Source organism: Pelophylax lessonae (assembly GCF_965119305.1).
Source record: "Pelophylax lessonae genome assembly, chromosome: 7".
NCBI classification, from domain to species: domain Eukaryota; kingdom Metazoa; phylum Chordata; class Amphibia; order Anura; family Ranidae; genus Pelophylax; species Pelophylax lessonae.
In genome coordinates this window covers 231,799,058-231,824,880 of record NC_138774.1, presented here as the reverse complement: position 1 = coordinate 231,824,880, position 25,823 = coordinate 231,799,058, and the positions used below count along the sequence as shown (strand labels likewise).

The following is a 25,823-nucleotide window of genomic DNA, read 5'->3' as shown; positions in this document are numbered from 1 at the left end:
AACAGGCACTTCAGGTTAAGACGTACAATCAGCTGCTTTCTAAGTCAATTCTAAGACTAAATCATATGACAGTATAGTGATTTTTTTGATCATGCAAAAAAAAAATACAAAACAGGGCACATGTTAAAATTACCAAATCCCATGATTATTTAACCACTTAAGCCCCGGAAGATTTTACCCCCTTCCTGACCAGGGGGTATTTTGCGATTCGGCACTGCGTGAATTTAACGGACAATTGCGCGGTCGTGCGACGCTGTACCCAAATGAAATTGACGTCCTTTTTTTTCCCCACAAACAGAGCTTTCTTTTGGTGGTATTTGATCACCTGTGCGATTTTTTGATCATGCGCTATAAACAAAAAGAGCGCGACAATTTTCCAAAAATAACAATATTTTTCACATTTTTTTATATGAAATTTCCCCCCCCCCCAAAAAATGTAAAAATCTAATTTTTTTTACATTTTAGGCCAATTTGTTTTCTGCTACATATGTTTGGTAAAAAAAAAAAAAAAAATCGCAAAAAGCTTATTTTGATTGGTTTGCGCAAAAGTTATTGCGTTTACTAACTAAGGGAAAGATTTTTGTCATTTTTATTGTTTTTTTTTTTTTTAATGAGTAATGGCGGCGATCTGCAATTTTTTTTGCGGGACTGTGACATTGCGGAGGACAGATCGGACCCTTGATTGACATTTTTGACACTTTTGGGGGTACCAGTGACATTACTACAGTAATCAGTGCTATACATATGCACTGTTACTGTAAAAATGACACTGGGAGGGAAGGGGTTAACTTTATTGGAGAGGGAGGGGTTAAGTGTGTCCCTAGGGGCGTGCTTCTTACTGTCATTGGATGTGGCTGTGTGTGTAACATCACAGATCAACGGTCCTACATAGCAGGACCGTATGATCTGTGTTTTTACACAGGGGAGAATGACAGGCGGCTTTGTTTACATTAGCCGCCTGCCTTTCTCCCTCTCCACCCGACGATTGCGAGTGACCGGCGGACATCGGGTCCGCCGGTCACACGTGCCAGCTTCTTAGTGAACGAGCGGGGGCGGGAGCGCGCCTCCGGCGGCGCGCGCTCGCCCCCTATTGGCTCCCAGGCTAGTGACGTACCGGTACGTCACTTTGCCTGGGAGGGACTGACCGCTGTATATAGTCGGGCGGCGGTCGGCAAGTGGTTAAAGCAGTGGTCTTCAAACTGCGGCCCTTTCCTTGCCTTTATCCGGTCCTTAGGGTACAAGTCTATTCACTGACACCAACAATGGGGCATAATTCCTGTCGCTGACACCAACAATGGGGAATTATTCCTCTTACGAACACAATCAAAAGGACGCAATTCCTCCCACTGACACCAATAGTGGGGCACTATTCTTCCCACTGACACCAATGATGGGGCACTATTCATCCCACTGACACCAACAAAAGGGCACAATTCCTCCCACTGACACCAATGATGGGACACTATTCCTCCCACTAACACCAATGATGGGACACTGTGCCTCCAATTGATATTAGCGATGGGACACTATTCCTCCCACTGACACCAATGATGGGACACTATGCCATCCATTGATACCAGCGATGGGACATTATTCCTTCCATTGATACCATCAATGGGCAACTATTCCTCCCATTGACACCAATAGTTGGGCACTATAGTTCCCACTGACACCAATGATGGGGCACTATTCCTCCCACTGACACCAATGATGGGGCACTACTCCTCTCACTGACACCCACAAAAGGGCACAATTCCTCCCACTGACACCAATGATGGGACACTATTCCTCCCACTGACACCAATGATGGGACACTATGCCTGCAATTGATATTAGCGATGGGACACTATTCCTCCTACTGACACCAATGACGGGGCACTATTCCTCCTACTGACACCAATGATGGGGCACTATTCCTCCTACTGACACCAATGATGGGGCACTACTCCTCTCACTGACACCAACAAAAGGGCACAATTCCTCCCACTGACACCAATGAAGGGACACTATGCCTTCCATTGATACCAGTGATGGAACATTATTCCTTCCATTGATACCATCAATGGGCAACTATTCTTCCCAGTGACACCAACAGTGGGGCACAATTTCTTCCACTGACACCAACAGTGGGGCACAATTTCTTCCACTGACACCAACAATGGGGCACTATTCCTCTACTGACACCAAAGATAGGGGATTGTCTACTCCCACTAGGCACAGTTAGGCCCCCCTAAAGTCTGAAGGAAAATAAATTGGTCCTTTGTTTAGAAAGTTGGGTGACCCCCGATTTAAAAGCTCTCTCACTATCTTAAATAAGAAATTTGGCTTGTGTGCTCCACTTTGTGATCTAATGAATCGTTACCAGGGGCACTGTTGTGTTTCATGTCACTGGAGACTGTTAAGGCTCGTTCACACTTGCTTGGGTCTCTAAAGAGCCATCCACATTCAGATCACTCTTTAGAGAGCATTTGACAGGTGGTGCTTTAGCCCCTTGAACCATGCATCACTACTGCATTGCAACTGCGTGTAGTTGCAGAACGGCCCCATTTACTTAAAAGTGCCAGGGAATATAATTCCTGCTGCAGCCATAAAGCAACGCATCATGGCCACGGTGCATGTACACCCCAAGCCGCTGAGGCACTGGTCCTGCACCTATAGTGGGTGTGGTGGGGGGGGGGGAGAGGGGTGATAAAAAACATGTCTCAACAGCAGGGTTTTAGGCTCCGTTCACACTAGTGCGACTTGTCACGCGACTTGAGTTCCAGGGAGTGTAAAGTCAAATCAAAGACATAAACACTCTAATATAGGGTCTGTCTTTTACAATGAGACAGCCCCTATCTGGTGGTAGTGACATAAAATGGCCATATACAAGTAGATGTTGATCTTCCACCCACAGTTATTGTATTCAGCAGTCGCTGCTGAATTGTAATGAGCGCAGGCGTTTTCAGGTCCTAGTCCAAACCCACCTGAGCGATCCCGCCAAAAAGCCGTCACTGCACAGAGCCAATCATAAGCACTGCGTGTACATAAGTGCGGCTGCGGGGCAGGCAATGCCTTGGCCGCTTATAAGTGACAATGTGCTGTGACGCCTTCCTGGCAGGATCCCTCAGGTGGGTTAGGACGAGGATTCGAACACGCCTGAGCTCATCCCTACTGACAAATACCAGAACAGTGCCTGAATCTGATTGGATCAGGGCTGTCTTTAAAATTGATTGGACCCTTGGCAAACATTTTCTTGGGCCCTCTTAAATCAACTATTTTTGGGCAGTGTGGGCTTAAGGGGCTGCTGCTTTGGGCCCCACAACAAAGACTGGGCCTGGGACAGCTGACCCTTTTGCCCTGTGTTAAAGACGACCCTGGATTGGATGCAGGCACTGTTCACCTGAAAAATTGTTTATGTTTTATCGGACAGAGGGGTGCTGACATATGGCTGACCTTATGTTCATATATGATTTTAAATGTAGAAACAAGGTGTTAAACGCCTGACCTCTGGAAGATTTACCCCCCTTCATGACCAGGCCATTTTTTTGCGATACGGCACTGCATTACTTTAACTGACAATTGCGTGGTCATGCAACGCTGTACACAAATCAAATTTATGTCACTTTTTCCCAGCCAACAGAGCTTTCTTTTGGTGGTATTTGATAAACACTGCGCTTTTTTATTTTTTGCACTATAAACAAAAAAAGCTTTCTGCTATAAAACATATCCAATAATAAGATTGAAAAAAAATCTAATTTCTTCATCAATTTAGGCCAATATGTATTCAGCTACACATTTTTGGTAAAAAAAAAAAATCCTACTAAGCGTATATTAATTGGTTTGCTCAAAAGTTATAGCGTCTACAAACTATGGGAGATATATATATATATTTTTACAAGTAACAGTGGCAATCAGTGACTTATAGTAGGACTACAATATTGCCAGTGACACTAATACAGTGATCAGTTCAAAAAAAAAAAAAATTAGGATTTTTGACTTACTGTAAAATCCATTTCTCTGATGTTCATTGGACACAGCTCCTGATATTTTTATATACTGCCCCCTACAGGAGTAGGACACTAGGCAGAACAAAAGTCTGGCTATGCCTATGGGCAGCACCAGGTGGTATACTCCCTCTCTCTGCTATAGGTACTTAGTTTTGTTACAAGCAGTGTCAGAGAAAATATTAAAGCAAAACCTGTAAAGCAGTGTAGAGGATTGGCCCTTGGGACAGCCGATCCTTCCTAAAAGGAAGCTTCCAAGGAACGTCAGCAACCAGCAGCACCAGATCGGCATACCAAGCCCTACGAGGCCTGTCCAGGACCACTAAGATAACCAGAATCCCTTCTGCCTCGATCCTGCGTAGAAGTCTTGGCAAAAACTTGAGAGGAGGGAAGGCGGAAATCAGACGATACTGACCCCACTGGGTCACCAGCGGGTCTGTGGTGTCCACCAGAGGATCCCGTGACCATGCCAAAAACCTCTGCACCTTTCTGTTGACCCGAGATGCCAACAGATCCACCTCGCGGTGTCCCACCAGAGTCACAACTGATGAAACGCCTCCGAAAGAAGAGACCTTTCCCCCTGGTCCAACGCTTGCCAACTGAGGTAATCCGCCTGCCAGTTTTTCACTCCAGGGATGGAGTGAAAAGGCTAGAATGAATGTTCTGCCCACCTGAGAATGCCGACTACCTCCAGAGCCGCCAGGACACTTCTTGTGCCCCCTTGGTGATTGACATATGCCACGGCTGTGGCACTGTGATTAAATACTGGACATCCTTTGAGAAGATCCATCCAATGTTCCAGGCACAGTCTGATCGCTCGGAGCTCCAGGATTTTGATCGGTACTCTGGACTCTAACAGGGTTTCAGACCCCTTGAGCAGCATTTCTGTCGAGAACGCCTCCCTACCCCGACAGGCTGGCATCTGTGGGGACCAATACTATACAAGGGAAGGAAAGATTTGCTCTGCCAGAGCACAAAGCTACCAGTTCAGGGATCCTTTTGCACCTCGGCTCAGCTGGATTTGGTTGTCCAGAGACTGCAGAGTCTTGTCCCATTCGATCAGAATCTCCCTTGCAGGGATCTCGTATGGAAGCGTGCAAATGGGACCACCTCGAAGGTAGACACCATCAGGCCCAGCACTCGCATGCAAGTCCAGAGGAATGACCATCTGCTGGACAGCAAAAGGTGAATTGCAGCCTGCAGTTTCTAGGGTTTGTGCAACTAAGGCCGAGTCCAGAGCCAGACCCAAATAGTCTCGTTTCGTGGAAGGAACCAAGGCAGACTTCTGAATATTCAAAATCCAGCCAAACTTCCTCAGGGTCCGTATGGAGATCTCCAGGTTTCCCACGAGAACAGGTGACCGACACATATTGGAATGTGAAGGTAAGCATTCCTTGATGTCGATCGAGGCAAGAAAATCCCCCTAATGCTTGGAAGCCACCACCATGCAAACAGACTCCATTCTGAACTTCTGCACCTGCACAAGCAGTTCAGCATCTTGAGGTCCAGGATCGGATGCACCGTGCCTTCCTTTCTGGGAACTGTAAACAGGTTTGTGTAAAACCCCTGAAAACGTTTCGTAGTCAGAAACAGGACAATCACCCCTTGAAGTAAAAGGTCTTGCGCCCCCCCAAAAGAGCCTGTAAACAGACCAGTCGCACTTTAGAAGGAAAGAACGAAACTCGATCCTGTAGCCGGAGCGTAGGACTTTGTGGACCCACTTGTCTTGTACCAGGGAGGTCCACGGGTCCAGGAACCAGCAAAGATGTCCCCCTACCCCAGATACGGGTGAGGGCGCACCTTCAAGCTGAAGGGGCCTTGTCCTCAGGCCTGGAGAAGCCCCCTCTTGACTTGCCAGACCAAGTTCGCTTGGATCCTGTATTAGTCGACCCTGAGGGACGAAAAAACTTGTTATGACTCGAGAAGGAGGGCCCACGTCTACGACGAGGGTCCTTGCCCTTAGTAGCCTGTGGAAGAAGGGTACTCTTCCCCCCTGTGAGACCTTTAATGATGTCATCCAGGGTAGCACCAAACAGGCGATCTCCTTAAACGGGAAGATCAGTCAAGGCCTTTTTAGAAGTCTGGTCCGCAGACCAGCATTTGAGCCAAAAGACACACCGAAGGACCAGTGTCGAAACAGAGAGCCGAGCCACTAGGTAAGTCACATCGAAAGAGGCATCACAGATAAACTGCAGCCCCTTGACCAGCTAGTCCGCCAGCCCAGCAAAGGCAGGGGGAAGCTGTTCTCCCTCCAGGTCACGGCGTAAAAGCTTAGCCCACTCGGTCAGAGTCTGCGACACCCAGGCAAAGGTGAATATCGGCCTCAGTGCCTTCAACCGGAATCATGGTTGCCTTGTTAAATCTGAAAACCGGAGGGTTCACCACCAATGGAACCGTCCACTTCTTAAGAAGGGACTCCTTATACGGATATTGCCTAACAAAGCGCTTAGGGACACTATTCTGTCAAAATATGAGGGTAAAGGGTACACCTTTGCCGCTCTGGATGGCTTGTGAGTGCCAAATGGGACCTGCGCCTCCGTCACAGCAAGCGTCCTCTATCTTTAATGTCTCATACAATCAGTGCGTCCCCAAGTGCCTTTTCGTGCGCGGTTGCAGAAGTAGAGGAATCCTCCTCACTAACTGAGGATTCAGGGAGCGTGGTCGCAGACCCATGCAGGGTGACTCATGTCCGCGGCAGCTGAATCAGATTCAGGATCTGAGGGGACAGATGAGGCAGGGGGGTGCTTTTTTGCCAGCCCCGTTGCCCAAAAGCCAATTCCACCCGGGACACAAAGAACTCCAGGACTGCCATCAGTGCGTTGATGGATGGTTACGATTCGGAGGGCCCCATGGCCTCAGGGAGATGTGCTCTAAAAGACTCCATAAGTCACCAGGGGGACCCCACAAAAAAGTGTAAAATACTACTAATGGACACCCCCACCACTCTGGCAGCACGCCCGATTGCCATTCACAGAGCCCCCACTAGATTTACCACCCCGCAGAAACCAGGCACCACAGCCACCAGGAAAATCTGCACTGTGTGTACAGCGAACAGGAAAGGATTCAGGAGTCAGCACCAGGGGATGAGGAGGGGCTTGCATCGCCGAAATCGCGGCCCATAGGGTTCCACTGTCATAGCCGCCACTGTTTTCTATGGCAAACCAGTGCAAAATGACCACTGAACTACACAAACATGGCCTGTCGTGCATTGCAGCACAAAGGCTACAAGAAAATAGCGGCCCCACGTGGCACTACGAGGATCCCAGGGACCAAGGAGAGATCCCTAGGCCTCAGGACAGGCAGGATGAGGGCCCTGGCAGGTGCCCCCACCAGGTACAACCTCCCCGCGCAAAGCCGATCATTCGGTCGCCGGCGGCGCATCCCCCCCACCCCCATAGCGCCCTACCCCCATCTGGGAGGTGTACCAGACCACCCACACAGCACCAGCATTATTGGAGGGGGGAGGGGGGTAGGATGGAGGACAGGTGAGGGTGGTGCCTAACAGGAAGGAGTGGAACCCGGGGGTCCGACCGTCCCATGGTGGGGCCTGCGCCCACCCCAAAATCCTCCAGCGGGAGAGGGGAGACACTACTCACCATACCAGGAACCAGGCGGGCACTGCTCCAGACAGAACCCAGGGGGGTTGTCGGTCAGGAGGAAAGCTGCCACTTAGGCCGAGACCCGGTCGTATGCAACCTTGCGAGGCGTTTAACTCTAGGGCAAGCCCCTGTTCAGTGGGGCTATATCGCGGCCGTCCTAGTGTGGAGCTGAGGTCTGCACGGGCGCTCCCTGGCCAGACTGGGGTGATCACTGGAGCTAGATTATTCAGCCCATTGCCCTGTAGCAGTAAAACTGCTGCATCACAGCTGGTTGGTTACTTGTCACTGTCAGATACTTACACTGGTTGCATTATAAAAAAAAATGTTACTTCTTGCCACCTATGTTACCGCATATGTGTGGCAGCAAAGAGGGTGGGCTTTAACGCCTACATGCCGCACATATGCGTCCATGGCTGGCAGAGCTTTCTGTGTTGAGTGTGTTTACAGCACAGTGACTGAACAGTCATAGAAGGCTCTCGGTCTCTGCTAATGATTGTTAGCTAGCGGGACGAGTTCCCAAACATGTGAAAACTGCGGTAGCCATCGGCCAATCCTTCATGCCTAAGCCCCCCCCGCATAAAGACCCTGCTAAAGGGACGTCAGGGTAGGGCAGGAAGGGGTTAACTTATTTTAATGCTTTTTTTTTTTTTTAATTGGTGAATACAGAGCTGTCATTGTGTCTTTTATATCTGCTTATAGTTCGGCTTTAAGCAGACTCATTAAAAAGATAGTGACACTGACGCACGGCTTTTCACATGCACAGTTTATACATTTGTTAGAGGTCTATATAGAAGACGCACAATAAAGCACGATTTGTTTGATTTTCTGCTTTCGCTATTTATTTCAATTCAACGGGCAAAGAGCTCCTGCCCTCAGTGCGAGGAATTGCAGAGCGCCGTGGCCTCCAGAGAGACTCAGGACTTAATTAATTTCTGGTGTAGTGGCTACAAAGTCTCCTACTGCATCATAATGACCCCCATTCCCTGAACTGATATATCCAGGAGTCCATTGGGCACATTGAAAACTTCTAAAGCCCTGATGAAGGGGATTGTTTGGCTCTGAAACGTGTTGGCTGCCTTCTGTCTTTTACCTAGTTTACTACAGAACCAATCAAATACATCTGGACTCTTAAACCTTTGTTTCACCCACATTTAGACTTCCCAATTAACAGCTTGCCGCCTCCCCACAGTACTTTTACTGCGGGCGGGCAGCAGCTACAGGCTAGGCGATGTACCCGCACGTGTGCACGCATCCCCTTGTTGACCTGTGCTGTGATTGGATACAGCACAAGTTTGTCAGCATGTTTCAGCTGATGATTTTGGCTGTATACCTGCTGGTCGGCTGTGGACAATCACAGCACAGGGTTCTGTGTTTATAAATACACATGACTCTGTACACACACAGTGATCTGTCTTGTTTCTTCTCCCCAAAATCAATATCTAAGTTCAGGGAAAAAAAGCAGCCAGATATGTGAGTAAAAGCAGCACATAATAGTGCCCCATCGCTGGTGTCAGTGTGAGGAATAGTGCCCCATCATCGGTGTCAGTGGGAGGAATAGAGCCCCATCATTGGTGTCAGTGGGAGGAATAGTGCCCCATCATTGGTGTCAGTGGGAGGAATAGTGCCCCGTCATTGGTGTCAGTGGCAGGAATAGTGGCCCGTCATTGGTGTCAGTGGCAGGAATAGTGCCCCGTCATTGGTGTCAGTGGCAGGAATAGTGCCCCGTCATTGGTGTCAGTGGCAGGAATAGTGCCCCGTCATTGGTGTCAGTGGCAGGAATAGTGCCCCGTCATTGGTGTCAGTGGCAGGAATAGTGCCCCGTCATTGGTGTCAGTGGCAGGAATAGTGCCCGTCATTGGTGTCAGTGGCAGGAATAGTGCCCCGTCATTGATGTCAGTGGGAGGAATAGTGCCCCGTCATTGGTGTCAGTGGCAGGAATAGTGCCCCGTCATTGGTGTCAGTGGCAGGAATAGTGCCCCGTCATTGGTGTCAGTGGCAGGAATAGTGCCCCGTCATTGGTTTCAGTGGGAGGAATAGTGCCCCATCATTGGTGTCAGTGGGAGGAATAGTGCCCCATCATTGGTGTCAGTGGGAGGAATAGTGCCCCGTCATTGGTGTCAGTGGGAGGAATAGTGCCCCATCATTGGTGTCAGTGGCAGGAATAGTGCCCCATCATTGGTGTCAGTGGCAGGAATAGTGCCCCGTCATTGGTGTCAGTGGCAGGAATAGTGCCCCGTCATTGGTGTCAGTGGCAGGAATAGTGCCCCGTCATTGGTGTCAGTGGCAGGAATAGTGCCCCGTCATTGGTGTCAGTGGCAGGAATAGTGCCCCGTCATTGGTATCAGTGGAAAGAATTGTGCCCCATCATTGGTGTCAGTGGGAGGAATAATGCCCCTTCATTGGTGTCAGTGGAAGGAATAGTGCCCATCATTGGTGTCAGTGGGAGGAATAGTGCCCCATCATTGGTGTCAGTGGGAGGAATAGTGCCCCATCGCTGGTGTCAGTGGGAGGAATAGTGCCCGATCACTGGTGTCAGTGGGAGGAATAGTGCCCAAAGGGCTGGATAAAACTAAGCAAAGGGCCGCAGAGTGTCAAACGCCTGTGGCGTGTTTGGGCATGTGCGGGGGATCTGGTGCTTGCACAGGCATGCTGTGGGTCTCTTGTATGTGCATGTGAGAACCTGCAAACTGCTCCTAGAAATGTGTGATGTAGGAGCAGGAGCAGTTTGCAGGATCTCGCACATGCGCAGTCCCACTGCATGGTCTATGGTAGAGATATGGCAGAGGCCTGTGATGTGTTTGGGCATGCACAGGGGATCTGAAGCAGGCATGCCATGGGATCTCCAAAGACCTAGCAGAGACTCGCCGCTTGTCTGCGCATGTGCTTTATTCCAGTAAGGATGGCGGCGATGGAGAAGAGTAAAAAAAGAGAGTCATTGTGCTTCAAGTAAGACTATGCTGGACTCCATAATTTAATAAGTATGTATGGCCATGGATGGTGCTGCTTTTCGGTTAATAAAATGACAGCAATTTCAATGTCAGTTTGGGTAATGGGCAGATTTTTGAGTACAATAAAAAGACACTAACTTGTGATAAAACATGCGGGCCATTCCTACTCGCTGCTTCTCACCCCCGGAGAGAACATCCTTCCAGTCACTCACTGAGGCCCAACCTAGAAATAAACACAACATAGTCAGCAGAGAACGTCATATCTTCTTATACAGGGACCCGGGCTATAGACATATTTATGGCTTTTTATGCCAGAGCTGTTATTTCAAGGCACTCAACCTCATACAAGTCATTGTGAATGTAGATGTAGCTTAGAAGGAGGTCAGAAGAACCCCAAACTGAGCAGGGCGGGTCCATGATGCCCCGCACTGATGGACAGAAGACGGGCAACATTCAATAAAATGTGTAGCAGCTCTGGATTGCAGAGCAGGTGAGTAAGTTGGAGACAGGTGAGTATTTCAGAGTTAACTTTTCTTCATTTTAAAAATAGCTTGGCTATTACTTCAAAAGATTAAAGTGTTACTAAACCCACAACAGTAAAATCAGTGTGTATATGCAGTAAAGCATGCTTGTTACACACTTACTGTGGAACCTAAGGGGTTAATCCTCCGCATTGTTTAAAAAGGCTGTTTGATCCTGTCTTCTCTGATACACCCCTTCTCCCACAGTTACCAATCCCTCTGCTGATAGTACAGAGCCTGGGGGCACTCTGCACATGCTCAGTTTGTTTATTTTTTCATGGGAGGGTTCAAGTAATCAGCACAGGCCCAATCCGCACTGTCCAGACAGTGGGTCAGGGGTCCTGCAGCCTCATAGGACAAAACAAGAAACAAACAGAGGGAGCGCTGGCCTAGTGCATTATCCTCAAATAAATGAATTTTAATAGAGTACAAGAAAGGTACTCACAATTGAATGTTTGGTACAGGCATATCACATAAAGGACCCAAGTGTCCACAGTATCTCGTCATGGATGAATAAAAACGTCCATAGGTCTGTTGGTTGGTTGGTAGCCAACCTATGGACGTTTTTATTCATCCATGACAAGATACTGTGGACACTTGGGTCATTTATGTCAGTGGTCCTCAACCCTGGCCTACAGGGCCCACTAACAGGTCAGGTTTGCAAGATAACTGAAATACATCCCAGGTGATATAATTTGCTGCTCAGTGATTGCAGTACTCTAGTCTGCATCTCCCCAAGGTAATACTTAAAATCTGGCCTGTTAGTGGGCCCTGAGGACCGGAGTTGAGGACCACTGCTTTATGTGATATGCCTGTACCAAACATTTGTTTGTGCGTACCTTTCTTTTACTCTATTAAAATTCATTTCTTTGAGGCTAATGCACTAGGCCGGTGCTCCCTCTGTTTGTTTCTTGTTTTCAGCCTTTTGGACTCCCCCAGTCTTGTGAGGGCAGCAAGGTGGCATCTATCCAAGTCAAGCACGGACATAGACCTTTCACCTTGGCCCCCTGGGACCACCCTTCAAGTGCAGGAGGTTTGCCTGGTGCGTTTTGAAGTAGCCTCATAGGACACTCAGAGCAGAATGAAAGCTCCTCCTACAAGCTTTAACCAGACACTGATAGGAGTCACAAGACTGCTATATACTGCTGATGAGAAAAGGTATTTAGCAGTTTCTATTTACTAAAATAAATATTTCCATGTTCTGTGTACTGTGGGAGACCAGATATAGTGAACGCAGGCTCCTGGGTTTAATAAAACTTTAAATCTGACATTCAGCTTTCCCTTCTGTTTAGAACAGTTTGAATCCCAACCAGCAGTGATCAGTTCAGGCTGGTTCAGACAGCCTGGCTTTACCTGCCTGCTCGCAGTCCTATGTAGAATGTACAATGATCTGTGCATGCGCAGCGCAGTTTAGATTCCCGCACGCCGGGATGACAGCACTCCTCTGTATGCGCAGGAGCAAGGTCATCCCACACCAGCCAATCAACCTAGAAGAAGCCATGAAGAAGATGCCAGCACCGGTGAGGGACCTTGTGAGTGTTGGACCACTGTAGCAGAGGTAAGTATTGCGGACCTTAGTTCCACTTTAACTCAAGGCCATTTAGTTTGCACTGTTCACTGCCCATCGTTTTTTTTTTTTAAAAAAGGTTACTTTTTTAAAATTCTTTTCATCCTTTGTTCATCCTGTTTTTTCATAGTGCTGCTGATCTTCTGTAGCCTCTTTGCAGCCAAGTCTTGTCTTCATACACCTCAGTGACGGCTGCATGTCATATCTCAGGTAGGGTTACCGATGGTGACTACAGTGGACCATGCCGGTGTCATGTGTGTTGAAATAGCCAATAGTGTTGTCCCCTCTTTCATGACAACGCAGGAACAGTGGCGATTTTGGCTCTGAGGAAGAGGGTCCTCCCTCAAAACGCGTAAGCCACATCAGGTTTTGAGGACGCCATCAGGCTATCCAGCAGTAGAGAAGTGTCCTGGAAGCGAGCGGTGCCCATTTCCTATATGCTTGTTCATATGCTAGGTTTGTGAGTATATTGTACGCTACCCTTCTTTGATTTTAATAAACTTTTAAGTGGTAATGCACAAGGTCGGTGCTCCCTTCTCAGGCAGGAACATAACCAGGACATGGGAACAGAGCGTTGTCACCCTATATAAGGATGGAAGGACCTTCATGGTAAGACCACTAGCTATTATTTTAATGAAGAACAGAGATTCAAACAGATTGAAAATGACATTTATTAACAATATAAAGCTTATATGAAAATGTAGTGAATGGGTTTACATGCTTCACACACGATGGGGTGTTGCGTTGATCACTCATCATCTCCAGTACATAAACTACACTGGTAATGCTGGGGGGGGGGGCTGAGCACCAGCAGCGTTCTTTTCTGATGTGGCCGTCGTAAGAAGATTGAATCCCTTATATAACCACAAGGCTTGAATATGGACAGGCGGCCGAGGTTAAGAAGATGATAGCGGTATTCAAGGCTAGATTAGAAAGGATCATGTATAATCCCCACTCTGCTCACGTGGGGGCAGTAAACCTCCATGATCTAAGCACAGTCATGTGCAAACCCATTTACTTTTATATTTCAGCTGCGACCAATTCAATCCTTGTGTCACTATAATTTTATATATTAGAAGCTGGCCATAACATAATGCCAAGCTGACTCCCATTTAGGAGAGGGTGGCCAGCTCTTAAGGAACTGGCCTTGGTCTGGCTGTGGGATGGTAGAAGACTCCTGATGGTATTGCCATACAGATCCACCTTCCATAAATAATCCATGTGTAACCTGTTTGTCCAAATTTCCCATTCCTACTCCAACACTGATATTCCAATGGTTCAGGCCATTGGCAAAATGCTTCTAATGGTGGCCATACATGATTCGATAATTGACCGCCTATATTTCTGATTGATCTTTCCTGATAGAAATAATCAATCTATAGTTGACAACCCATTCGATCAATATACCACACAAGGGTAAATGGATACCCATAGCTAAAGTATAACTAAAGGAAAAACTTTGCGGAGGGGTTAGAACCTCTGTCAGATTTTTTTTGCAGTCTGTGGCCCCATTAGGGAGATTCAGCCTCTCTATTTGTCCTGTTTACAATTATCATTCAAAGTAAAAGTAAAAGAAAATCCCAAATTTTGTGTTGTCCCCATAAAAGCAATAGAGGGGGAATCTTCCAGTGGGGACACTAGTTCTGGTTATCTGGGGGTACCCAAGAAATGACCTTAATTTGCAAAGACTTCCTATCTTTTCCTGTTTGGCTTTGGGACAGGAAGTGAAGGGAAGTCTCCACAATGGGACACAGATGACAAAAAAAAAAAATCCGACAGGGGTTATAGCCCTCCCTTGCTCTATCCAAAATGAAAAAAAAAAGTTCCACTTCAAAGAGGAACTTAAAGCGGAGCTCCAGTCTCCCCTCAAAAAAAGTAAAAGTTAGCAGCTACAAATACTGCAGCTGCTGACGTTTAATAAAAGGACATTTACCAGTCCAGGGACCCATTGTTGTCCTTACCCGAGCCTAGTCTTGAACGGGCTTTGGGTCCAGGTGCAGACATCTTAACTAAAGGAAACCGGCAGTGAAGACTTGCAATTTTACAGCCGAGTTCCAACTGGGCATGCGTGAGCCGTGCTGCACTTTTTGAATAGTCCCGCAGTCTTCTGGGATCTGTGATGTGACCCAGAAGGCTGCAGGGTAAGAAGGGGGCAAACTTCCAATCAGATGGCTGTGGAGTTACCTGACCTGGAAGTGGGAGCGGGTACCTGTCAAAACCAGGTACCCGCTCTCCCCCCCCCCCCAAAAAAAGTGCCAATTATTAAAGCGAAAGGGGAAGGAGGTAAACAAGCGAAACTTCCCCTTTTTGGGTGAAGTTCCGCTTTTAGTTTCTGACTTTTTGAAAATCCAGTACTTACCAGTGCCTGGGGTCCAGCGTTGTCTTCCTGCAGCTGGTTTTTCTTACGGCTGCAGGTCCCCAGCACCACCAACTTGGATATGGTACCACAGCCATCTCCCCACTGCACATGCGTGAGCTCGCACAGTGCTTTGCAAATAGTCCTGCAGCCTCCTGGGACATATGATGTGTACCAAGAGGTTGCAAGAGGGGTATGGGCACCCCTAAGACAAGGGATGCCTAGACGAGGATTGCAGAAGTGTAAGCGGGTACCAATAAAATTCGGTACACGCTTCCCCTACACCCCACCAAAAAAAAACTGCAACTCAGTTACAGGCTGGGGGAAGGGAACAAACTAGCCGGATTCCACTTTTTGGGTCCAGGGTTGCCTTCCAACAGCTGGTTCTTCTTACCGCTACAGGTCCCTGGCACCATAATCTTGGATATGGGAGCTGGTTGTGGCTTACTGAGGAGCCACAGCCAGATCCCCACTGTGGGAGATACCACTAGAAAAAAGGCTGAAGAAACATGCCAAGAAAAGATGCTTCTCTCTCTAGCAGTTTTTAGATTTTTATTTTCTTATTGTTTTTTTATTTAATTTTTTTTCTCCCTTATACACTATCTATTCTTAAATTCTTGCCTCCCTCTCCTCCTAGCTATTCTGCCTAAACTGCATAAAAAAGATTTGTGTACTTACCTAATTTTAAATTTGTGTACTTACCTAATTTGAATCCGCTCTGGTCATGTGATTCTGCAGCTCCAACTTTCCTGTATTAGTGAGCAGCTGCTGCATGGGTAGGAGGGAGTGCCGGCAACGGCTGGGCTATGAGAACCTATGGGTGACTTCACACCTCCCAGAATTCCCAGCCGCTGTCGAGCGCTTCCTAGGATCACATGATCGGACCGGATCCAATTAAAAATAAGCAAGCATACATATTTTTTTTTATATACAGGTTAGACGGGATAGGTAGGGGGAGGTGGAATATTTTTAAGAACAGTTCGCCTAAGGGCTCTTTCACACGGGCGGTCCGATCAGATCCGCCTGTCAGTTTTTTAGGCGGATCTGATCGGATGCCCCATTCAGCCCTATGGAGCAGCGGATGTCAGCGGTGACATGTCCGCTGACACCCGGTGCCACCCGCATCCGATCCTGTCCGTGAAATCCGGACGGATGGAAACCCTATTTTCTATCAGTCCTGGGGATCGGATCGGATTGGATCGGATGAGAGCAGACAGGCGGCCCGCTCTCATCCGATTCCCCATAGAGAGCAGCGGGGGCTGCGACACCTCCCTCTCCGCACTGCAAGCGCCCTTAGGCTTTTCTTCCACTTTTAGGCCCCTTTCACACTTGTGCGACTTGTCCAACGACTTGGGACTGCAAAGTCACATGACAAGTCAAACCCAATGATTTCCAATGAGTACAATTAATATCTGTGCGACTTCAAATTAGTTCCTACACTACTTTGGTCCCACTTTGATGCGACTTGAGGTCTATAGACATCAAAATTACACAGGCATTGCTTCAAGTCGCGCGACTTTCAGGTCGTACAAGTGTGAAAGGGGACTAAAGATATATATCTGAATTTATAAAACAAAGTTTACTTTACCAGAACAAAAGAAAGCAAATAAGAGAAGACTATTGTCAGGGTTTACATACACTGTAATGAAAAGCATCCACTAGGGGGCGACAGATTATTGTGTACAGAGTGCACCCTCACCTCCTTCTCTTGGCACCAGGTAGTTCAGGTTCACTATATGCAGGATGGCTTCCAGATCATTGTCCGTGAAGCCTTTGGCGCTCATGTCATCTGCAGTGTCGGGGTAAATCACCTGATCGCGGAGGGTGCCCACGGACATGTAAGGCCTGAAAAATCAAAGCAAATGTGTTACTCAGCTTAGTAAATAGGTGAACGGGCCATTTATTCACCAAGTCTCACATCATGAAAACCACAATGAAAGGTGAGGGAACTAGAATCAGAAACTGGCTTTTTAAAACAAATTCAAAGAGATGCAACCAAATCAAACATCCATGTCTCATACTCACAATGGTGTATCTTAGAACATCAGGTATGGCATTAAAGTCATGGTAAACCCTACTTTAACTATAGCATTGTATATTAAGCAACTGCCATTTTTTTTATATGCAGCTGAATGTGGATATGGTTATGGTGCTTTCCACAGTTGTTGGCATGGGCTTGCTTTAAAGCATATCATACAGATGTGTTCAGATTCATAAAATGTTTTATTTTTGCCCAATATCTGCTTATAAATGACTGCAGTGGCAGTTCATAGAGGTGTTCATAGAGGAATCAATGTAGAAAAGGTTTTTCTCCACTAGCACAATTTTTCCTAAAATAATCTTGGTTATAAAAACACCTTATGAATTACTTTTTACTAATTTCACAATTATGAATATCATCAAAACCTGAACAGCGGCAGTTCATATATTGCTATTAAACATAATGCTTTAGTGGTGCACTGCCATCTAGTGGCAAAAACATGCAGTGCAGCAGCCACAATTGGAAAAAGTGCAAAGTATAATAACCCCTGTCAACCAATCATTTCGCCTTCCACCCATTTAAGGCTCCTTTCACACTATCCGTCCGTCGGACGGAGTCCGTTTTTCTCAGCGGGGGATCGATCCGCAGATCCCCCCCGCTGAGCAGGAGGATGACAGCTGTGTCTCCGCGCTGTGTGCGGAGACACAGCTGTCAGTTCCCCATGCATCTCTATGGGGGAAATCGGATGGGAACGGACCACAATCAAGCGCAGATGAGCTTTTTGTGGCTAGGAACCGGTGCTCTGAGGTGCCTCCACACTCCAATAGAAGAACTAGTAGTAGAATCAAGGCGGCTACAATCAATCAAGGTGGTCATCAGTAAAAGGCAAATCTTTATTGACTACATATATAAATACAACTGTAACAAATTAACACGTTTCAGGTATATAGGCTACAAGGAAAGCGGTTATAACCCAAAATGCATTAGCTTGTGTAAGACACTTGTTTTTTCCCCATCCGAATCGGATCGCATGGGTGTGCATTTTGCAAGCTGTTTTGGGTTTGTTAATTTAACACTGACACCCGCAGATCGCATGAATGCCGTGCGATTTCAATGCAATGTGAGAAATGCCCAGGACTCACTGCGTTTCCCGCAACGCATACATAACGCATAACGCGGACATAAGGAAGGTATTCATAGTTCCCTCTGGATGTGCAAGCTGCGTTCCACATTTGGATGTCTAGAATGAATAAAATAGGGGGTTGGGGATGGCCTAGTTAAACCTGCAGAGGCTTTGTCTTTAAAAAACTTTCGGAGTTTCTGACCCAAAACCAACATGAGGATCAAAAGTACCTACTTTCCATGGATTTTGTTAGCTGTAACTCAGTATCCCAGAATACACCCCAAACATACCCTATGGCCATCTGACAACGCAGCTAGCAAAGAGACAAATGGTTTGACAGACAGCGCTCTTCTCTGTCCCCAAGCACTTGCCTGGAATATTACAGTTGACAAGGCCTCTCCCCCTGCATTCCTCCTGGGAATATAGAAAAGTGGCCCTGTCAAAGCAGCCATCTCCTTGCTAGCTGCGTTATTGGATGACCATGGAGGGAGGAGGAGTGACCTCACAGCTAGCCATTGACACCTTATTAAAAGTCAGACTTCTTCTATAGTCAAATATTTTTTGAGTCTGTTGCAAAGTTTTCTACCTAAAGATCCTGCCAGTAAACAGCTCTTCCTGTTTCAGTTCTCGTTCACACTTGCCATACGCATTCAGATTGCTCTTCAGAGGGCATCTGACAGGCAGTGAGGAGGTGTTGTATTGCTTCTTACTGCCTGCTTTAAACCCTTGAACCCAACACTAACAAGCAGGTATAATTCCTGCCACAGGCGCAGTATTTGAGCACCCATGGCCATTGCCTTGGCAGATAAAGGGGGCAGCGATTGGGGTGGTGGTAAAAGCACAGCTCAAGCGCAGGGTGTTACTGTTTCCCTAACTGTTGGTGTGAATGAGCCCTTAGGCTAATAATGTTAAAGTGGTTGTAAAGTCAGAAGGTTTTTGATCTTAACCACTTAAGCCCCGGAGGATTTGGCTGCTCAAAGACCAGGGCCTATTTTGCGATTCGGCACTGCGTGACTTTAACGGACAATTGCGCGGTCGTGCGACACTGTACCCAAATGAAATTGACGTCCTTTTTTTCCCACAAACAGAGCTTTCTTTTGGTGGTATTTGATCACCTGTGTGATTTTTAATGTTTGCGCTGGAAACAAAAAAAGAGCGACAATTTTGAAAAAAATAACAATATTTTTCACATTTTTTATATGTGAAAAATCAAAATTTTTTAACATTTTAGGCCAATTTGTTTTCTGCTACATATTTTTGGTAAAAAAAAAAAAAATCGCAATAGCGTATTTTGATTGGTTTGCGCAAAAGATACTGCGTTTACTAACTACGGGAAAGATTTATGTCATTTTTATTGTTTTTTTTTAAACTAGTAATGGCGGCGATCTGCGATTTTTTTTGCGGGACTGCGACATTGCGTTGGACAGATCAGACCTGACTAACATTTTTGACACTTTTGGGGGTACCAGTGACATTACTACAGTAATCAGTGCTATACATGTGCACTGTTACTGTAAAAATGACACTGGCAGGGAAGGGGTTAATTTTATTAGAGATCCAGGGGTTAAGTGTGTCCCTAGGGGCGTGTTTCTAACTGTCAAGGGGCGTGGCTTTTGATGTAACCACAGAGACATACGATCATACATAGCAGGATCGTATGATCTCTGCAGTTACACCAGGAAGAATGACAGGCGGCTTTGTTTACATCAGCCGCCTGCCTTTTTCCCTCTCCAGCGGGAGATCGCGAGTGGCTGGGGACATCGGAGCCGCCGGTCACTCGCGCGGAGATCCCTGTGAACGAGCGGGGGCGGGAGCGCACCTCCGGCGGCACGAGCTCGCCCCCCTATTAACTCATGGGTGAGTGACGTACCGGTAAGTCGCTTTGCCCAGGAGGGGCTGACCGCCGCAGTATATGTACTTGCGGCGGTCGGCAAGTGGTTAAAGCGGAGTTCCACCCAAATGTGGAACTTCTGCTAATTTGCTTCCTCCCCCCTCCAGTGCCACATTTGGCACCTTTCAGGGGGGAGGGGGGAAAGGGTACATGTTTTTGACAGGTACCCTTCCCCACTTCCGGTAACCCCTCCTCCGCCGCCGAGCCAATCCGAATGCGCAGAGAGCTTCGCGCATGTGCAGTAGGGACCTGCCCGTGAAGCCAGAAGGCTTCACTGCTGGGTTCCCTGACCGGCAATGGCGGCTGGAGCACCGGACAGCTGATGAAAACATGGGCTGCGGTGCCGACATCGCCGGACCCCAGGACAGGTAAGTGTCCGAATATTAAAGTTAGCAGCTACAGTATGTGTACAGTGTGTGGAGCTGCTGACTTTAAATTTTTGGAGGGGGAGGCTGTAACACCGCTTTAATGCATTCTTTGCTTTAAGATAAAAAGCCTTCTGTCTGCAGCTGCCCCCCTCAGCCCCCCTAAGTCTTACCTAAGCCCCATCTTCTTTTAGCGATGTCAATGAATGCCTCAGCCGTCCAGGACTCTCTCTCCTGATTGGCTGAGACACAGCAGCTGCGCCATGGTTCCCACTGCTGTCAAACTCAGTTAGCCAATCAGGAGAGAGAGAGGGTGGGGCCATACAGCAGCTCCGCATCTGAATGGACACACAGAGAGCTGCAGCTCAGCACGGATGCCCCCATAGCAAGCTGCTTGCTATGGGGGCACTCAATAGAAGGGAGGGGCCAGGAGAGCTGGCGAGGGACCCGAGAAGAGGAGGATCAGGGCTGCTCTGAGCAAAACCATTACACAGAGGAGAAATTATAATATGTCTGTTGTGTAAATAGAAAAACAAGACTTTAGTATCACTTTAAGTCACTGCTTTGCAATGATGTTAGCCTGTTGAACGCCGCTTTAAAGGGTTAGTTCACATTTTCACAAAATATGAAACTCACTACACCCTCCCTACAACCGTTAATTTTATATTCTTCGGTGACAACCTTCTACCACTCACTGTGCTGCTGTTAGAAATCATGGTGTCCCATACGGTCTTCCTGACAGGGCCCTGCTCCCCTCCACCCCCCAGAAAATATAAAATTATATTTTCCCTATTATTACTGCTGGCGTCTATAGTCACCGGCAGTGATCGGACTGAAAAAAAAAAAATCAGACAGCCTGATTGCACAGAAGATGATCAATAGATGGACTTCCCTACAACCAGCATCCCCATAGACTGGTTAAAATTCAGCCCATTCCTGCTGAACCACCCAAATTTCGATCCGCCTATGGCTGGCTTTAGTTCACAATTTCATTATTTGCAAAAAAAGGTGAACTAACCCTTTTTTAGTCCATTGGGTTGCTTATGTAACAGACCTGATAGTCACCCCAACAGTCGACTGATAGAGCATGCACATCAGGGTGACAACACTGCTGCTAATTACAGGCATACCCCACTTTTAAGTACACAATGGGACCAGAGCATGTATGTAAAACAAAAATGTACTTAAAGTGAAGCAATAACTTTTTTCATTTCTCAATGCATGTAAATACACTAACTCCATGGGAAATCTTGGTTAGCTTGACATGGCATTGCTCCCAAACCATAAGTGACAAGGACACCAAGCTTGGGGAGCATGTTAAGGGGATCCAGGACTATGACATGGTAGATAACCTAGGCAAGCTGGCCGGCCACAAATAGGATATGTTGTAGTCCTAGGTCCCCTCTCGGTGCTTCCTAAGTTTGGTGTCCCTGTCACTTATGGTTTGGGAGCTGTGCCATGTCAAGCTGACCAAGATTTCCCATAGACGCCAATGTTAAAAACAAGCAGCAGTGCCATGTCAAGCTGACCATGCTGTGTCCGTACTCGCGAGTGTACGTAAAACGGGGTATGCCTGTACTAAGTGTAGTGTTGTCAGCCTGCAACAGGAAGTGCTGTCTCTGGCAGGGTCTTCAGGAAAGTAACTTTGTAATAGATTCACAAAAACAATTTAAAAGGGGACATCCTGCTTGTTTGCCCCCCCCCCCCCCCCCCTGCCACATTTAGCCCTTTTGGGAACCTGTGATGTGATGGGAACAACCTTCTCTCAGCCAGAACACTAAAGATGGATCATGGATGGATCTTCCAGCATGAAAATGACCCGAAACATATCGCCAAGGCAACAAAGGAGTGGCTCAAGAAGAAGCACATTAACCAGTTGCCGACTGCATTAACCAGTTGCCGACTGCTCACAGTATATTTACTGCGGCAGTCAGCCCCTCACAGGCAGAGTGACGTAGATCTATGTCGCTAGCCTGTGAGGGTCTAGGGAGCGAGCGCGCTCCCGCGTGGTCACGGACCCCCCCCCCCCCCGCGCGTGTGACCGGCGGACCCGATCGTCCGCCGGTCACTCTGCGATCGTCGCTGCAGAGGGAGAAAGTCAGGCGGCTAGTGTAAACAAGCCACCTGTCATTCTCCCCTGTGTAGAAACAGTGATCACATGGTTCTACTATGTAGGACCGTTGATCACTGTTTCTACAGCTCAAGCCACAGCCAATCACAGTTAGAGTCACACCCCTAGGGACACACACCACCCCTCCCTCTCAAATAAAGTTAACCCCTTCACTACCAGTGTCATTTTGCAGTAACAGTGCATATGTATAGCACTGATTACTGCAATAATGTCACTGGTAACCCCAAAAGTGTCAAAAATGTCAGTCAAGGGTCCGATCTGTCCGCCGCAATGTCGCAGTACCGCAAACAAAATGCAGATCGATGCCATTACGCGTTAAAAAAAAAACCAAAAAACGTCAAAAATCTTTCCCTTTGTTAGTAAACGCGATAACTTTTGCGCAAACCAATCAAAATACGCTTTTTGCGATTTTTTTTTTTACCAAACATATGTAGCATAAAACAAATTGACCGAAAATGTTAAAAAATTTTGATATTTACATTTTTTTTTTGGGGAATTTCATATTAAAAAATGTGAAAAATATTGTTATTTTTGCAAAATTGAAGCTCTTTTTTTGTTTATAGCGCATGATCAAAAAATCGCACAGGTGATCAAATACCACCAAAAGAAAGCTCTGTTTGTGGGAAAAAAAGGACGTCAAATTCGTTTAGGTACAGCGTCGCACGACCGCGCGATTGTCCGTTAAAGTCACGCAGTGCCGAATCGCAAAATACCCCCTGGTCAGGAAGGGGGTAAAATCTTCCGGGGCTTACGTGGTTAAGATCATGGAGTGGCCTAGCCGGTCTTCAGACCTTAATCCTATAGAAAATGTATGGAGGGAGCTGAAACTTGCCTTGAAAAGTTGCCAAGCGACAGCCAAGAAACCTTAAGGATTTACAGAAGATCTGTAAAGAAGAGTGGACCAAAATCCCTCCTAAGATGTGTGCAAACCTGGTAACCAACTACAAGAAACGTCTTACCTTTGTGCTTGCCAACAAGGGTTTCTCCACCAAGCACTAAGTCATGTTTTGCTTGGGGATCAAAAAGTTATTTTACTCTCTGAACTGCAACTCAATTTACAACATTTGTATTATCTATTTTTTTCTGGATGACATTGTGTCACTGTCATTTAAAATACAGCTATGATAAAAGATATAGCCCCTTCATTTCTTTCTAAGTGGGCAAACTTACAAAATCTGCAGGGGATCAAATCATTATTTTCCCACTGTATGGGTGTGTGGAAAAAATAAAAAACTTATAAGGTGAGATATGATTGGTTGTTTTTGGTTTTTGCCCTTTTCCTGTCCCCCCGACTGTACATTGTGATATGTAGGGGATGCCGGAAAAATAGATTTGGATTTACAATTGTATAAACAGTAAAATAAGATCAGATTTGACAGCAATAGATAATGAGGGTTCAATTAGGCTTCAAGATGATGATAAAGGTAAGTGCAGGTGGGAGACCCTATATTGTCAAAAGTATTGGGACGCCTGCCTTTACACACACATGAACTTTATTGACATCCCAGTCTTAGTCTGTAGGGTTCAATATTGAGTTGGCCCACCCTTTGCAGCTATAACAGCTTCAACTCTTCTAGGAAGGCTGTCCACAAGGTTTAGGAGAGTGTCTTTGGGAATGTTTGATCGTAAACTCTTGTTTTTTTTAAATAACATGTTATACTTACCTCTTCTATGCAGTTGGTTTTGCACAGAGCAGCCCAGATCCTCCACTTCTGCGATCCCTCTTCTGTGCTCTTGGCTCCTCCGTCCTGTTGAGTGCCCCCACAGCAAGCAGCTCGCTATGGGGGAACCCGAGCCACAGTTAACTTTCAAACACATTCAAACACAGATCTGCCGTTCGGCCCCTCTCTCTCTCCTGATTGGCTAACTGACTTTGATTGACAGCTGCGGGAGCCAATAGCGACACGGCTGTGTCTCAGTCATTCAGGCGGGAGAGTCCGGACGGCCAAGGGACTCATGGACATCATCGTAGGACAGAGATGGGGCTCAGGTAGGTATCAGGGGGGGGGGGGGGGCTGCTAAACACAGAAGGGTTTTTTTATCTTAATGCATAGAAGTCATTAAAATAAAAACCTTCTAACTTTACAACTCCTTTAAAGTTCATGTGCGTGTAAAGGCAGGCGCCCCAATACTTTTGACAATACAGTGTGTATGGTGATCGGTTTATATTCCTCTATATTCGAGGGGGAAAAAAACAACAATAGATCAGTTATAACCAAGGGCTTATTCACTACCGTGGCTGCGTTTTTACCGCCCCCCAAACAGCTCCCCCTATAGCTGCAGAGGTAGCGGGCAGGGATGGAAGGAACTATACCCTCTTTCGCTTACAGCAGGGCAAGCACCCCTCGAGCATGACCCATTCAAGTGATAGCACTCCCCTATAACCATGCACAATGCACACAGTTGTTGTGCGCTAGTGTGGGGTTCAAAGGGTTAAAGCAGGCACTACACCTTCTCATCGCCTGGCAAATGCTCTCTGAAGAGTGATCCTAATGCAGATCACTCTTCAGAGATCAAAGCACATGTGAACATGCCTTAAATCGATTAACAAGTGAACAGTAAAACATTAAAGAACTTGAATTAGGGAAATATTTCACCTTTGTGGTATGTAAAACATATGCTGGGGTGGGGGTTTGTAAAGCACCCCGCTGTATGCCGGCCACAGTCCTCCTAAGATCCGGAACAGAGAGCTTTTCCCACAGCCATTGGGCCCTGTGATAAGCAGGTGCATCCCCTCCTCCACCTGTAACAGAATGAATGTGACACAATGAAAGAAAAATAACAATGACCATAGCATTACTAAAATACTTTATTATATTTGTTAAATCTGAATGCTGGGTACAAAAGAGTCAATTTAAATATATTCCATAATAGCCACAATAATCTGTGATAAATCTACTTTGTGTGGACCAAATGTTTTTGCAATGCCAGATATTACCCTGTAAAAGTAACTGTGACATCATCACTGTGCTGCTCATAGCCTGTAAAGAGATCAGAGCTATTGGAAGGGCCTAGGAGGCTCCACCCACTACAGAAAACTACAGGAGGGGGAAGAGACAAGACCAGTCACCTTGCACAAGGAGAGAGAGCAGCAGTGAGCGGTCTTTACTACAGGAAGGAAAAGTCTCACACTGGATTACTGCACAGATCTGGAAAAAATACACAAAGCATACCAAGGAACAATACACATGATGAATGGATTCAGAAAAAGCTTTAAGGATAAGCTCCAGTCAGAAATAAAGCACTCTGTGACTAATGAATCCAGAAGTGACAAGGATTCTATCACTTCTCGATTCAGAGAGGCCATTCTCCCCAGCTACTATAGTCTAGTAACCAGCTAATCAAGCACAACCTG

General features: G+C 46.8%; 1 protein-coding gene across 1 annotated transcript in view; it reads right to left on the bottom strand.

The window, feature by feature from the left end:
- The window catches only part of ABCD1 (ATP binding cassette subfamily D member 1), a 130,492-nt gene that overhangs the window by 9,866 nt on the left and 94,803 nt on the right, over nucleotides 1-25,823 (bottom strand). The window contains exons 6-8 of the mRNA XM_082264427.1: nucleotides 25,066-25,211; nucleotides 16,677-16,822; nucleotides 10,672-10,756 (exon numbers count right to left, since the gene is read on the bottom strand). Of these exons, the coding sequence (XP_082120553.1) occupies nucleotides 10,672-10,756; nucleotides 16,677-16,822; nucleotides 25,066-25,211 (377 nt within the window). The remainder of the gene's footprint in view (nucleotides 1-10,671; nucleotides 10,757-16,676; nucleotides 16,823-25,065; nucleotides 25,212-25,823) is intronic.